Source organism: Schistocerca gregaria, chromosome 4, assembly GCF_023897955.1.
Source record: "Schistocerca gregaria isolate iqSchGreg1 chromosome 4, iqSchGreg1.2, whole genome shotgun sequence".
NCBI lineage: Eukaryota > Metazoa > Arthropoda > Insecta > Orthoptera > Acrididae > Schistocerca > Schistocerca gregaria.
The window spans coordinates 561419503-561434915 of record NC_064923.1 but is presented as its reverse complement, the minus strand read 5'-3'; the positions used below and the strand labels follow the sequence as shown (position 1 = coordinate 561434915).

At 38.4% G+C, this 15413-nt stretch overlaps 1 protein-coding gene across 3 annotated transcripts in view; it reads right to left on the bottom strand.

The window, feature by feature from the left end:
* Window positions 1-15413, bottom strand: part of LOC126267952 (serine/threonine-protein kinase Nek2-like) — a 50989-nt gene that overhangs the window by 22595 nt on the left and 12981 nt on the right. Inside the window, exons 2-3 of one of the 3 annotated variants that reach the window (XM_049973283.1) lie at window positions 8000-8157; window positions 7564-7807 (exon numbers count right to left, since the gene is read on the bottom strand). In XM_049973283.1, the coding sequence (XP_049829240.1) occupies window positions 7564-7807; window positions 8000-8157 (402 nt within the window). Of the gene's footprint in view, window positions 1-7563; window positions 7808-7999; window positions 8193-15413 lie in introns of all 3 variants that reach the window. The other 2 variants (XM_049973285.1, XM_049973286.1) reach the window with 2 other exon arrangements.

The window sequence follows — 15413 nt, the reverse complement described above, 5'->3', positions numbered from 1 at the left end:
CATTACATAGGAAATCAGCATACATTGCACCATTTAGATTGCCATGGATAAAATGGAGGCCAATTACCCTTCCTCCCATAATGCCGCACCCTACATTAACCCGCCAAGGTCACTGATGTTCCACTTGTCGCAGCCATAATGGATTTTCCATTGTCCAATAGTGCATATTATGCCGGTTTATGTTACTGCTATTAGTAAATGACACCGCTTCGTTGCTAAATAGAACACTTGCAAAAAATTTGTCATCATCCCATAATTTCTCTTGTGCCCAGTGGAAGAACTGTACACAACATTCAAACTCATCACCATGCAATTGCTCGTGCATAGAAATATGGTACGGGTGCAATCAATGTTGATGTAGCATTCTCAACACTGACGTTTTTGAGATTCCCAATTCTCGCACAGTTTGCCTGCAACTGATGTGCGGATTAGCCCCGACAACAGCTAAAACACGTACCTGGGCATCATAATTTGTTGCAGGTTGTGGTTAACATTTCACATGTGGCTGAACACTTCCCTTTTTCTTAAATAACGTAACTATCCGGCAAATGGTCCGCACACTTGGATGATGTCGTCCAGGATACCGGCAGCATACATAGCACATGCTACGATCACAAATGACATACATCAACGCGATATCAACCTTTTCCGCAGTTGGTAAACGGTCCATTTTAACACGGGTAATGTACCATGAAGCAAATACCGTCCGCACTGGTGCAATGTTACATGATACCATGTACTTATACGTTTGTGACTATTACAGCGCCATCTATCACAAGGCGAAAAAAGTGGTCCAACTAAAACATTCATATTTCTTTACGTACTACACGAATGCGCAATAAAAAATGGGGGTTCCTATTTTTTAAAAACGCAGTTGATATCCGTTTGACCTATGGCAGTGCCATCTAGCTGGCCACACCATCTGGTTTCCCCCTTCAAGCTACATGAGTTTTGTTCTTCGTAGTTTTTTCGTTTGATGCTTATTTCGTGAGATATTTGGCCCGGTCACTATCAATGGACCACTCTATATACTAGATAGAAGACTATTTACATATATAAGGAACAGTAGTGGTCCTATGGCTGAACCTTGAGGAATTCTGTATGTTGTTCCTCCCTGGTCAGAATTATGTCCTTGGACTGTCTTGCTTGAATTACTACGTACAAGAGCGTTCTTTTGGTTAGATATGACGTTATACATTGGTTGCTTGCACCATAAATCCCACAAAATGTTAATTTATCTAGGAGAATACTGTGATTCACACAGTCAAATGCCTTAGAGGGGTCACAGAAAATACTAACCGGCACTATTTTATTATGTAATGCTCATAAAACCTGGTGAATAAACGTGTAAATGGCAGTCTCAGTAGAGCAACCCCTCTGAAACCAAAATGTGATTTTCTAAGCATACTATTGTTGCTAAGGCGAGATACATCATCATCTCAAAAATTTTGGAGAATGACAGCAGTGAAATAGGTCAGAAGTTACTGACATCTCCCTTATCACCTTTCTTAAAGAAGACTTTAAAAATGGCATATTTCATTCTCCCTGGAAAAATGCCTTGAGTTAGTGATGCACTACATGTTTCAGAAAGAACTAGGCTTATTACATGGGAAGAAAATTTTAACACTCTATTAAAAATATCATCAAAACCAGATGAGCTTTTATTATTGAGAGAATGTGTAAATGGTAATACATTCACATGATTGGATTTTATGAAAGTTACATTTTCAACATACTGCTGTTATTTTGCTCTTTAACTGTTTGTCCCTATGCTTTCTACTATATTTGAGAATTGATTATTAAATACATTTGCTACCTGTGATTCATCATTTATAACCCTTCCATTCAGTTCAATAGTGATGTCTTGTTCTGTGGCTGGTTGTCCTGGCATTTCACTACATTTCATATAGCCTTAAGTTTGTTGTCAGAAGTACTGATTTCTGATCTTATACAAATGTTCTTTGTTTTAATAACCTCTCTAGTTAATTTTTAATAGTTTTTGTAGTGTGCAACTACTGCAGGATCCCTACTTCTCCTTGCCAAAAGATACACTTTCCTTTTCCTTTCACAAGATACTTTAATCTCTCTATTAAATCCATTATTTTTTTACATGGCTGTTTATAGCCCTTTCTGATTTGCTTATGCGGAAAGTGTTTTCAATTATATGAATTTATCATGGAATAGATTTAATTTTATGTTTGCATTTGCTTATTACAATTTACATCCCATTATATCTCCTATAAACTATAAACAGATTTGCCCTGGAGTCGTTACTTATCCTAACTGATTTCCACTGAGAAGTATCCATACTGTAACACATATGTTGTTTATCCTATTTAACTGTGCATCATGGTCAGAGAGAGCATTTTAATTGCTTGGTCTGCAACAATATTATGAAAAGGACAGTTGCTACCCACCATATAGCAGAGATGCTGAGTCGCAGATAGGCATAACTAAAAGACTTTCGGAAAATGAGCTTTCGGCCAACAAGGTCTTCTTCATAAAGCATGACTACGCGTACCCCCCCCCCCCCCCCCCCCACACACACACACACAACCACACATTGTTTAACTCCTTTCTGTGTGTGATAAACAGCACAATTAGGAATACAGATTCCTCATAAATAATTCAAAATTTCCCAGTGGGGATCTATATACAGCTGCAATTAAAAGTGAACTTTTTTCAGCTTTAATTCACAAGCACACACTTCTGTGTGGTGATCACTACAAAATCTACTTAACTCACTGTTTTTGAACATGTGTTCTGTCTTAATGTACGTAACAACTCCTTTTCCTATGTTATTTCTACATGGGTAGGCTGAAATGGTGTAATCTTTTACATGTAACTTACATAACATGCTAACACAGGCACATGATTATTTTTTTCAGACCTCTAAATTTTCCAGACAAGAAGCCCTTCTACCTTACTACCCAGTCCTGTAATGTTGTTGTTGTTGTTGTTGTTGTTGTTGTTGTTGTTGTCTTCAGTCCTGAGACTGGTTTGATGCACCTGTCCATGCTACTCTATCCTGTGCAAGCTTCTTCATCTCCCAGTACCTACTGCAACCTCCATCCTTCTGAATCTGCTTAGCGTATTCATCTCTTGGTCTCCCTCTACAGTTTTTACCCTCCACACTGCCCTCCAATGCTAAATTTGTGATTCTTTGATACCTCAGAACATGTCCTACCTGATTAGTTATGTGATCTACCCATCTAACCTTCAGCATTCTTCTGTAGCTCCACATTTCAAAAGTTTCTATTCTCTTCTTGTCCAAACTATTTATCGCTCATGTTTCACTTCCATACATGGCTACACTCCATACAAATACTTACAGAAATGATTTCCTGACACTTAAATCTATACTCAATGTTAACAAATTTCTCTTCTTCAGAAACGCTTCCCTTGCCATTGCCAGTCTACATTTTATATCCTCTCTACTTCGACCATCATCAGTTATTTTGCTCCCCAAATAGCAAAACTCCTTTACCACGTTAAGTGTCTCATTTCCTAATCTAATTCCCTCAGCATCACCCGACTTAATTCGACTTCATTCCATTATCCTCATTTTGCTTTTGTTGATGTTCATCTTAAATCCTCCTTTCAAGACACTGTCCATTCCGTTCAACTGCTCTTCCAAGTCCTTTGCTGTCTCTGGCAGAGTTATAATGTCATCGGCGAACCTCAAAGTTTTTATTTCTTCTCCATGGATTTTAATAACTACTCTGAATTTTTCTTTTGTTTCCTTCACTGCTTGCTCAATACACAGATTGAATAACATCGGAGAGAGGCTACAACCCTGTCTCACTCCCTTCCCAACGACTGCTTCCCTTTCATGTCCCTCGACTCTTATAACTGTCATCTGGTTTCTGTACAAATTGTAAATAGCCTTTTGCTCCCTGTATTTTACCCCTGCCACCTTCATTCAGAATTTGAAAGAGAGTATTCCAATCAACATTGTCAAAAGCTTTCTCTAAGTCTACAAATCCTAGAAACATAGGTTTGCCTTTCCTTAATCTTTCTTCTAAGATAAGTCGTAGGGTCAGTATTGCCTCACGTGTTCCAACATTTCTACGGAATCCAATCTGATCTGCTCAGAGGTCTGCATTTACCAGTTTTTCCATTCGTCTGTGAAGAATTTGCGTTAGTATTTTGCAGCCGTGACTTATTAAACTGATAGTTTGGTAATTTTCACATCTGTCAACACCTGCTTTCTTTGGGATTGGAATTATTATATTCTTCTTGAAGTCTGAGGGTATTCGCCTGTCTCATACATCTTGCTCACCAGATGGTAGATTTTTGTCAGGACTGGCTCTCCCAAGGCTGTCAGTAGTTCTAATGGAATGTTGTCTACTACCGGGGCCTAGTTTTGACTTAGGTCTTTCAGTGCTCTGTCAAACTCTTCATGCAGTATCGTATCTCCCATTTCGTCTTCAGCTACATGCTCTTCCATTTCCATAATATTGTCAAGTTCATCGCCCTTGTATAGACCCTCTATATACTCCTTCCACCTTTCTGCTTTCCCTTCTTTGCTTAGATCTGGGTTTCCATCTGAGCTCTTGATATTCATACAAGTGGAGCTCTTTTCTCCAAACGTCTCTTTAATTTTCCTGTAGGCTGTATCTATCTTACCCCTAGTGAGATAAGCCTCTACATCCTTACATTTGTCCTCAAGCCATCCCTGCTTAGCCATTTTTGCACTTACTGTCGATCTCATTTTTGAGACATTTGTATTCCTTTTTGCCTGCTTCATTTACTGCATTTTTGTGTTTTCTCCTTTCATCAATTAAATTTAATATTTCTTCTGTCACCCAAGGATTTCTACTAGCCCTCGTCCTTTTACCTACTTGATCCTCTGCTGCCTTCACTACTTCATCCCTCACAGCTACCCATTCTTCTTCTACTGTACTTCTTTCCCCCATTCCTGTCAATTGTTCCCTTATGCTCTCCCTGAAACTCTGTGCAACCTCTGGTTCTTTCAGTTTATCCAGGTCCCATCTCCTTAAATTCCCACCTTTTTGCAGTTTCTTCAGTTTTAATCTACAGGTCATAACCAATAGATTGTGGCCAGAATCCACATCTGCCCCTGGAAATGTCTTACAATTTAAAACCTGGTTCCTAAACCTCTATCTTACCATTATATAAATCTGCCTGAAACGTGTCAGTATCTCCAGGCTTATTCCAAATATACAACCTTTTTTCATGATTCTTGAACCAAGTGTTAGCTATGATTAAGTTGTGCTCTGTGCAAAATTCTACCAGGCGGCTTCCTCTTTCATTTCTTACCCCCAATCCATATTCACCAACTACGTTTACTTCTCTTCCTTTTCCTACTGCTGAATTCCAGTCACCCATGACTTAAATTTTTGTCTCCCTTCACAATCTGAATAATTTCTTTTATTTCATCATAAATTTCTTCAATTTCTTCGTCATCTGCAGAGCTACTTGGCATATAAACTTATATGACTGTAGTAGACGTGGGCTTCGTATCTATCTTGGCCACAATAATGCGTTCGCTAAGCTGTTTGTAGTAGCTTACCCGCATTCCTATTTTCCTTCTCATTATTAAACCTACTGCATTACCCCTATTTGATTTTTTGTTTATAACCCTTTAGTCACTTGACCAGAAGTCTTGTTCCTCCTGCCACCGAACTTCACTAATTCCCACTATATCTAACTTTAACCTATCCATTTCCCTTTTTAAATTTTCTAACCTACCTGCCCGATTAAGGGATCTGACATTCCACACTCCGATCCATAGAACGCCAGTTTCCTTTCTCCTGATAATGACATCCTCTTGAGTAGTCCCCGCCCGGAGATCCGAATGGGGGACTATTTTACCTCTGGAATATTTTACCCAGGAGGATGCCATCATCATTTAACCACACAGTATAGCTGCATGCCCTCGGAAAAAAATTACAGCCGTAGTTTCCCCTAGCTTTCAGCCGTTCGCAGTACCAGCACTGCAAGGCCGTTTTGGTTAGTGTTACCAGGCCAGATCAGTCAATCATCCAGACTGTTGCCCTTTCAACTACTGAAAAGGCTGCTGCCCCTCTTCAGGGACCACACGTTTGTCTGGCCTCTCAACAGATACCCCTCCGTTGTGGTTGCACCTATGGTACGACTATCTGTATCACTGAGGCACGCAAGCCTCCCCACCAACAGCAAGGTCCATGGATCATGGGGGGGGGGCAGTCCTGTAATAGTTTGATGAAATAAGCTAACCTTAATTTTCTGTGTCTTATGAACCATATTGTGTGGCTCTTCTGTTATTTTCACTTCTTTGAAAACAGGGATCCTAAATCCTGATTCTAACCTAAAAAAGATGCCTCTCAGAGACCAGTCAGCTCAAGGACCTTGATATGTGAGATGGTAGCCTCCACATATTATCTTGAAGAAGCTCAGCCAACCTATCTGTCCCTCTTTTATTCAGTTGTAGGCAATGTCTAGTATATTCTCATCTCCCAATTGTAGCAAGTAGCACAGCAGTCACACAAGATTTCATTTCACTCAGCAAAAGCCTGCTCAACTCAGTGTTCACACAGTGCACAGCCGCGTTTACCCAAGGCTGGTCATGGCACTGCAGGACTTCCACAAAACTCACATTTGTTTGTAATAGTTGGTAGTCCCATTTCTACTGTCCTTTGCCACACTATTCCCTGCTCCACCAGCTGTAATAACCTGATCCTATTTGCCAAAATCTTGGCGCAAATTTTCTACATCCTCTGACACCTGGCTAAGGCTAGCACTCAGCTTCACAGTAGTTGTGACCTGATACACTCTCACTAATTTGTTGGTTGGATGGTTTGTGGGATGGAAGGGACCAGACTACGAGGGCCATCGGTGCCCACTAATTTGTCACATACCATCGGGCCTATACCCCTCCCATGAGTGCTACCTTGCAGCAAGGCTCTTCTCTTCCTACTCTCTTTCGGTAGTGACCTACAATGAGTTTGTTTGCTAGAAGTCTTCTGCACACTACTGTGACCTACTGCTTAGTTACACTCTTCCCCTCCTAAGAAGTCAAATTTATTTGTTATCGTTTGCTCAAATATAGATGAAGTTAAAGAGTTGCTCTGCTTTTGCCGACTGCTTGTTACCTTTACCCAATCTCACAGATCTTTTACTCCCTTTAATCTATCTAGTTCAAATTTCACATTATCTAATTCAGCTGCCTACAGTTCCACGGGAGAGCCTCGTTGAGTTCCCCACTATAGTCACTCCAGTTGTTATATTATGACTAATTTTATTATTATTAATTTAAGATGCTATCACTTTTGACTAAGTAAGCTACTAAATACCTATGTCTCATAATTATTTAGCAAAACACTCATCTTACAAGTTTTATTAATATTTTAATATATTTCTACTTTATTTCTAATTTACTTAACCTACTTTATTCCTAATTGTATGTATTCTTGAAGTGGTAAATTGACATAATTTGTCTTCCCATGACTGGTGAATGACTAAGACTTGGTAACAAAGGCAGTAAAACATCTACTTCATGAAAAATTCTGTGTTTATAAAACTCAGTTTATGAAGTTTAAGCAAATACAGTATACTCACAGGACTCATGTAGTAAGGTGTGCCAACAAATGTCTGACTACAGCTACTGTCACTATTTAGAATACGTGCCAACCCAAAATCACCAAGTTTCGCATTGTTATCTGAATCTAAGAAGACATTTGCTGGTTTCACATCTCTATGCAACAATGTTCCAGAGGGAAGCTGGGAGTGGCACGCTTGAAGTGCGCGCGCTATCTGATAGAGAACACGCCATATAAATCCTTCGTCTAGTGATAAATTCCTCCTGAAATCAAATATAAAATAATTAGCTTCTATAAATCTGGTGCAGCAACATAACTTGGGAATCAAGGCAACTTAAATTATGGGACGTATAAAGAATATTGTATATTAATCTGTCAAACAGTGTTGCAAAAGAAACAAAATTTAAATGGTAATCTCTTCACAGTTTCATATTAAAGGAAATTGGATAACTCACTTTATACATTTTGTTATAAGTACAGAGAGGTCACCTCCTGGGCACCATTCCATTATTATATATAAAGTAGCTGAAGTTTTATCAATTATGCGATCATGGTACTCGACAATGTTTGGATGATGTAGGCCGCTCATTAAATTCACCTCGGAGACTAGGCGCTGAGAACACACACGGATTTATCTATGTATGTCTTCTGCAACAAATGAGTCTTTAAACATGAAGATGTAGACATTTAGTTGTGGCCACAGGCTGCAAAGTTTAACAAATCATTTCAGTATCATAGGAAAAACACGTCACAAAAATAGTGCAAACAGTAACAGTGTTTATACAAGTCCTTGTAACTGTTACTCGCAGAAAAATGCCAAATGAAAGAGATATTTTTGTTATCTACAACATTTCCAGCATTTATTGAAAACTATGGAGTTTTTGGATACTTTAACTCAGTTGCACTAGTATAGTTTTAAAAGCAGATGTGGTTCACAATAAAGCTCCTTATGTGTGGCTTCTTTCTCCTGAAGCCATTACAAAGTCTTTCAAACATAAAACATGCCAGAATAGTTTAAGTGCTGCTTGAAATCATAATTTTTTTATACACAGCAAAAGTTACAGTTACCAGTACTTTAAACAATGTGTTAAGTTACTCGGAAAAAAAGCTCTACAATAGCTCATGCAACGAAAGCACAGAATGGTAACCACTATGCGGGAAGCACAATTAGGCTCAACACACTTTCCGTTTATTTACAAGAACAATTCATTTATGCTACAAGGGTAATAAACAAAAAGAGAATTGGGATTTTAAAGAATAATTTGTCAAATAGAGTGGAACGTTGTGCATAACTCTCCTGGTGTAAATAAAAAATAAAATCTGTTCTGTATCATAGTCATTGGCTACTTTGAGAACTGTTTTCCTAGGAAATTAACCAATGTACCAGCAAGTAAGATAACATGCATGTAGACCCTATGTTATAAATGGAATCAAAATACTGTGCATAACTAAGAGAAGACTACTTGGCATCAAGGACAGGGTTAAATCACATTACAAACTATGCTGTAAACTCTAAGCAAAGTCATCAGAACATCAAACATGGCCCAGCTATGTTTGCAGCACGCAACTACTGCTGCAGGCAATTTAAAAATGAAGAAACTACAAAGGGTAGCTTTAAGAGACGAAATAGTAAAAGCTGCAGCAGAGGATCAAATAGGTAAAAAGACAAGACTAAGCAGAAATCCTTGGATATCACAGGAGATATTAAATTTAATGGACCAGAGCAGAAAATATAAAAACGTGACAAATGAAGTATGCGAAAGGGAATACAAACATCTCAAAAATGACACATACAGGAAGTGCAAAATGACTATGAAGGAATGGCTAGAGGGCAAATATAAGGAAATAGTAGTATATACACTAAAGGAAAGATAGATACTGCCTACGAGAAAATTAAAAGAGACCTTTGGAGAAATGAGAACAGCTGTATGAATATCAAGAGCTCTGATGGAAATCCAGTCCTAAGCAAAGAAGAGAAAGCTGAAGGTGGAAAAAGTATATAGAAGGCTTGTATTAGGGAGATGAATTTGAATTAAATGTTATAGAAATGGAAGATGACATAGATGAAGATGAGATGGGAGATATGATAACAGAAGAAGAATTTGACAGAGCATTGAAAGACCTAAATCAAAATGGGGCCTCGAGATTAGACAACATTCCATCAGAACTACTGATAGCTTTGGGACAGCCAACCATGACAGAACTCTCCTGATTGGTCTGCAAGATGCACGAGACACGCAAAATACCCTCAGACTTCAAGAAGAATGTAATATTTGAATTCCAAAGAAAGCAGGTGCTGACAGGTGTCGAAATTACCAAACTACCAGTTTAATTAGTCATAGTTCAAAATGTTAACATGACTTCTTTACAGAAGAATGGTAAAACTAGTAGAAGCTGACCTCGTGGAAGATCAGTTTGGATACCAGAGAAATGAAGGAACATTCGAGGCAATACCAACCTCATGTCTTATATTAGAAGATAGGTTTAAGAATGGCAAACCAATGCTTACAGCATTTGCAGACTTAGAGAAAGCAGACTTATATAAAGTTTCTGACAAAGTTGACTGCAATACTCTCTGTGAAATTCTGATGGTAACAGGGGTAAAATACAAGAGCAAAAGGCTATTTACAATTTTTACAGAAACCAGACAGTAGTTTTAAGAGTTGAGGGGCATGAAAGGGAAGCAATGGTTAAGAATGGAGTGAGACAGGATTGTAGCCTATCCCCAAAATTAAATCTGTACACTGAGTAAACAGTAAAGAAAACAAAAGAAAAATTTGATTGGAAGGACAAATTAAAGTTCAGGAAGAAGAAACAAAAATTCTGAGGTTTGCCAATAACATTGTAATTCTGTTAGGACAGCAAAGTATTTGGAAGAGCAGTTGACTGGAATGGACACTGCCTTAAAAGGAGGTTATAAAATGAACGTCAACAAAAGCAAAACATGGATAATGGAATGTAGTCGAATTAAATCAGGTGATGCTGAGGGAATTAGATTAGGAAACGAGAAACAAAAAAGTAGCAGATGAGTTTTGCTATTTGGGCAGCAAAGCAGCTGATGAAGGCCAAAGCAGAAAGGATATAAAATGGAGACTGGCAATGGAAAGAAAAGCATTTCTGAAGAAGAGAAATTTGTTAACATCAGATACAGATTTAAGTGTTAGGAAGTCATTTCTGAAGTTATTTGCTGGAGCATAGCTGTGTATGGAAGTGAAACATGGACGATAAATAGTTTACACAAGAAGAGAATAGAAGGTTATGAAATGTGATGCAACAGAAGAACGCTGAAGATTAGATGGGTAGATCACATAACTAATGAGGAGTATTGAATACAACTGGGGAGGAAAGAAATTTGTAGCACAGCCTAACTAGAAGAAGGGACTGGTTGGTAGGACTCATTCTGAGGTATCAAGCAATCACCAGTTTAGTGCTGGAGGGAAGTATGGGGATAAAAATCATAGAGGATCACAGTTAGCAGAGTCAGAAGGATGTTGGTTGCAGTAGTTGTTTGGAGATGAAGAGGCTTACACAGGATAGAGCAGCATGGAGAGCTGTATCAAATGAGACTGAAGACCATGACCACAACAACAGTTCTTTCTACACATTTCCATTCATGGATGAGTTAGAAAAGCATTTTCTGGAGAAGTTCCAGTAGCAGAGATAGTATTTCTAGAATACTGAAGTGTGTTATTAGACTTGTATCTTATGATAATTCTAGTACATTCTATAGAGCCCTCAAAAACTGGGTATCTTGACAACTGCTTCACAATATACGTATTGATTAATGTCCACTGTTGTTGTTGTTGTTGTGGTCTTCAGTCCTGAGACTGGTTTGATGCAGCTCTCCATGCTACTCTATCCTGTGCACGCTTCTTCATCTCCCAGTACTTACTGCAACCTACATCCTTCTGAATCTGCTTAGCGTATTCATCTCTTGGTCTCCCTCTACAGTTTTTACCCTCCACACTGCCCTCCAATGCTAAATTTGTGATTCTTTGATGCCTCAGAACATGTCCTACCAACTGGTCCCTTCTCTTCTCAAGTTGTGCCACAAACTACTCCTCCCCAATTCTATTCAATACCTCATTAGTTATGTGATCTACCCATCCAACCTTCAGCATTCTTCTGTAGCACCACATTTCAAAAGCTATTCTCTTCTTGTCCAAACTATTTATCGCTCATGTTTCACTTCCATACATGGTTACACTCCATACAAATACTTTCAGAAATGATTTCCTGACACTTAAATCTATACTCAATGTTAACAAATTTCTCTTCTTCAGAAATGCTTTCCTTGCCATTGCCAGTCTACATTTTATATCCTCTCTACTTGGACCATCATCAGTTATTTTGCTCCCCAAATAGCAAAACTCCTTTACCACGTTAAGTGTCTCATTTCCTAATCTAATTCCCTCAGCATCACCCGACTTAATTCGACTTCATTCCATTATCCTCATTTTGCTTTTGTTGATGTTCATCTTATATCCTCCTTTCAAGACACTGTCCATTCCGTTCAACTGCTCTTCCAAGTCCTTTGCTGTCTCTGACAGAATTACAATGTCATCGGCAAACCTCAAAGTTTTTATTTCTTCTCTATGGATTTGTCCACTGTTAGTAGTACCAAAATAGTTCTTTTCACAAAAAATAGTGAAAAGCACAAATATAACATTACGACCACAAAGAATCTTTATAACGACTTCACGTGACTAACTTTAATACATAAAGGAGCCATGTAAATGGGCATGCATGCATTCAGCAACCTACCAGAGCAAATGTTATGTGAATAAATTATGTACTTTAGTGGAATTTATGACTGTATTAAAGAACTTTCTGTTGGGAAATTCCATTTACTCCACTGAATAGTATCTTCACAGAAACTTAAAAGTAGTATTTATGTCAATTTACAGTTATAATCAGTTCTCTAATACAGTAATTTCACTATATTATACTTAAATTAAATGTAGATTTTTGAGTTCTTTCCACATCCCTGAGGTTACTTTCCATGGCATTCAGTGAATATGACTAATGTAACTTACAAATACAGTATGTACAATGAAGCACTGCTTGTACCAATAGCAGGATATGGTCCCCACTCCTGAGCCACAGATAGAACATAGTTGCTATAGCTAAATGTGTCAATGATTATCTGTTCTTTTGCTTTCAGAGCACGTGAGACTCCACAGGTTTTGTTGAGGAATAGCAGGACTGCACTCGATAAGAGATAAGAAAGGGACAATGCTACATGAAATACTTAGTGTAGCCACATACATAAGTTCCAAAACCAATGTCTCAAATTTACATCAGAACCAAGAAGAACAAGAGGTGAATCATCATCAGAAACATGCACTTATGAGTTCCTTCCAAAAACTGGTGAGAGAAATTTCACGTGCTGTCGTAAGGCCTTCTCCATTTTTTAATTCAAAAGTCGTATAAACGATTTACCTCCACTGCATCCGGCAGAGAAATACACATTCTGTGACAGCAGTTTAACATCACAAGAATATTTAGTATACTGTGCATTGCAAACACAGATACATCTGCCGGGGGCATCATGTTATTTTGACCACCTTTGCCAAAAGTGCAAAGTATGTGGAACTCAATAACACTCTGACAATGGCTTTGAAGTGTTGGGCTGGTCTGCAGAAGGTGAGAATGATCTCCAGATTGTGTCCATAATTCCAATTTCTGTGGTTTAATTATTTTAATTATTTATTATTTATGTGTACTTCTGTAGCTTACTTTGTTTTAAGGTGGTGGGATCTACTTTTCTTTTTAAAATTTTTATTTATGGAGTGATAAAAGCAACAACATTTTTTGATTATTATTTTTATTTTTTTTTATTGTGCTAGGAAGGTTGGCACAACACTTGTGTTGTCAGTGTATTTTCCCTTTCTAAATACTCACAAGGAACTCTTAAAATAGTGTGTTTTCATACCTTAAGAACATCTGAAATGGGGGCTGTACAGGTTTTTATTTTAAATGAAATTACAGTAAAACCTCCTGACAGATTAAAACTGTGTGCCGGACAGAGACTTGATCTCGGGACCTTTGCCTTTCATGGGCAAGTGCTCTACAAACTGAGCTACCCAAGCATAACCCATCCTCACAGCTCCAATTTTGCCAGTACCTCGCCTCCTATCTTCCAAACCTCACAGAAGTTCTCCCATGAAGCTTGCAGAACTACACTTCTGGAAGAAAGGATATTGTGGAGTTATGACTTAGCCACTGCCTGGGGGATGTTTCCAGAATGAAATTTTCACTCTGCAGTGGAGTGAGTGCTGATATGAAACTTCCTGACAGATTAAAACTGTGTGTTCTGGTATTTTGTATTTATGAGAAAATTATTTGTATTTATGAGAAAATTATGAACCAATAATGCTCTTAAAACTATTAACATTTTTTGTAGGTTGAGTAACACAGCACACTGAAGTTAATGACACTTAATGGAAATATGGAAGACTGATATTTATTCAGTAGTGTACACAGATACCACCTAAGATGGTGCTTGACCAACTTTTGCCCAGTGTAGTGCATCAAGTCGATGTGTCGTGGACGCAAAAGGTTCTGGAAGTACCTTGCAGGAATACAGAGCCCTGCTGCCAATATATCTGCCCATATTTGCAAAAGTGTTGCAGGTGTAGGATTTTGTGTAGTAACTGACTTCCTGATTATGTCCCGTAAATGTTTGATGGGATTCGTGTTGGCTTATCTGCCTGGCAAAACTATTCACTCAAATTGTCCAGAATGTTCTTCAAACCAGTCACTAACAATTGTGGCTCAGTGACACGATGCACTGTCATCTATAAAAATGCCATCACTATTTGGGAACATGAAGTCCATGAATGATTGCAAATTATCTCCAAGTAGCCGAAACTAACCATTTCGAGTCAATGATCAGTTCAGTTGGACCACAGGACTCAGTTCATTCCATGTCAACACTGTTCACACCACTATGGAGCCACACCAGATGTCTCAGTGCCTTGCTGACAACTTGGGCCCATAGCTTCGTGGGGTCTGCACCACACTAACACTACCATGAGCACTTATCACCTAAAATCGGAACTCATTTGACCAAGCCACAATTCTCCAGTCATCTAGGGTCCAACAAATATGGTCAAAAGCTCAGGAGCAGCACTGCAGGTGATGGATGTTATTAGCAAAAACTTTCACATCACTCATATGATGCCATGGCCCATTAACACCAAATTTCACTGCACTATCCTAACAGATACATGCATCATATATTGATTCTGCAGTTATTTCGTGTAGTGTTGCTTGTCTGTTAGCACTGACAACTCTAAGCTTATGTCGCTGCTCTCAGTTAAGTGAAGGCTGTCAGCCATTGCATTGTCTATAGTGAGAGGTAATGCCTGAAATTTGCTTTTCTCGGCACACTCTTGACACTGCTTGGAATATTGAATTTGTTAACAATTTCCAAAATGGAATTTCCCATACATCTCTCTGCAACCACCATTCCGTATTCAGAGTCTGTTAATTCTCACTGTGCGCACGTAATCATCTCAGAAATCTTCTCACATGAATCACCCAGGTACAAATGGCAGCTCTGCCACTGCACTACCCTTTTATACCTTGTGTATACAATACTACTGCCTTCTGTATGTGTGAATATTGCTATGCCACATGACTTGTCACCTGAGTATACTGGCTTTCTGAAGATTTAAATGAAGTAACAGTGGAATAATTGTCTATGTACATGAGGTTTGTAGTGATGTCTACCAAAATCCTTTACAGTATGTTGCTCCTGAAATTTATATACTGTCCAATAAATGGTATAGCATGATTAATTTCTGATTTCTAATAATCACAATAGGCCCTACACATAAAAATCAGTTGATAGACATTCCATTA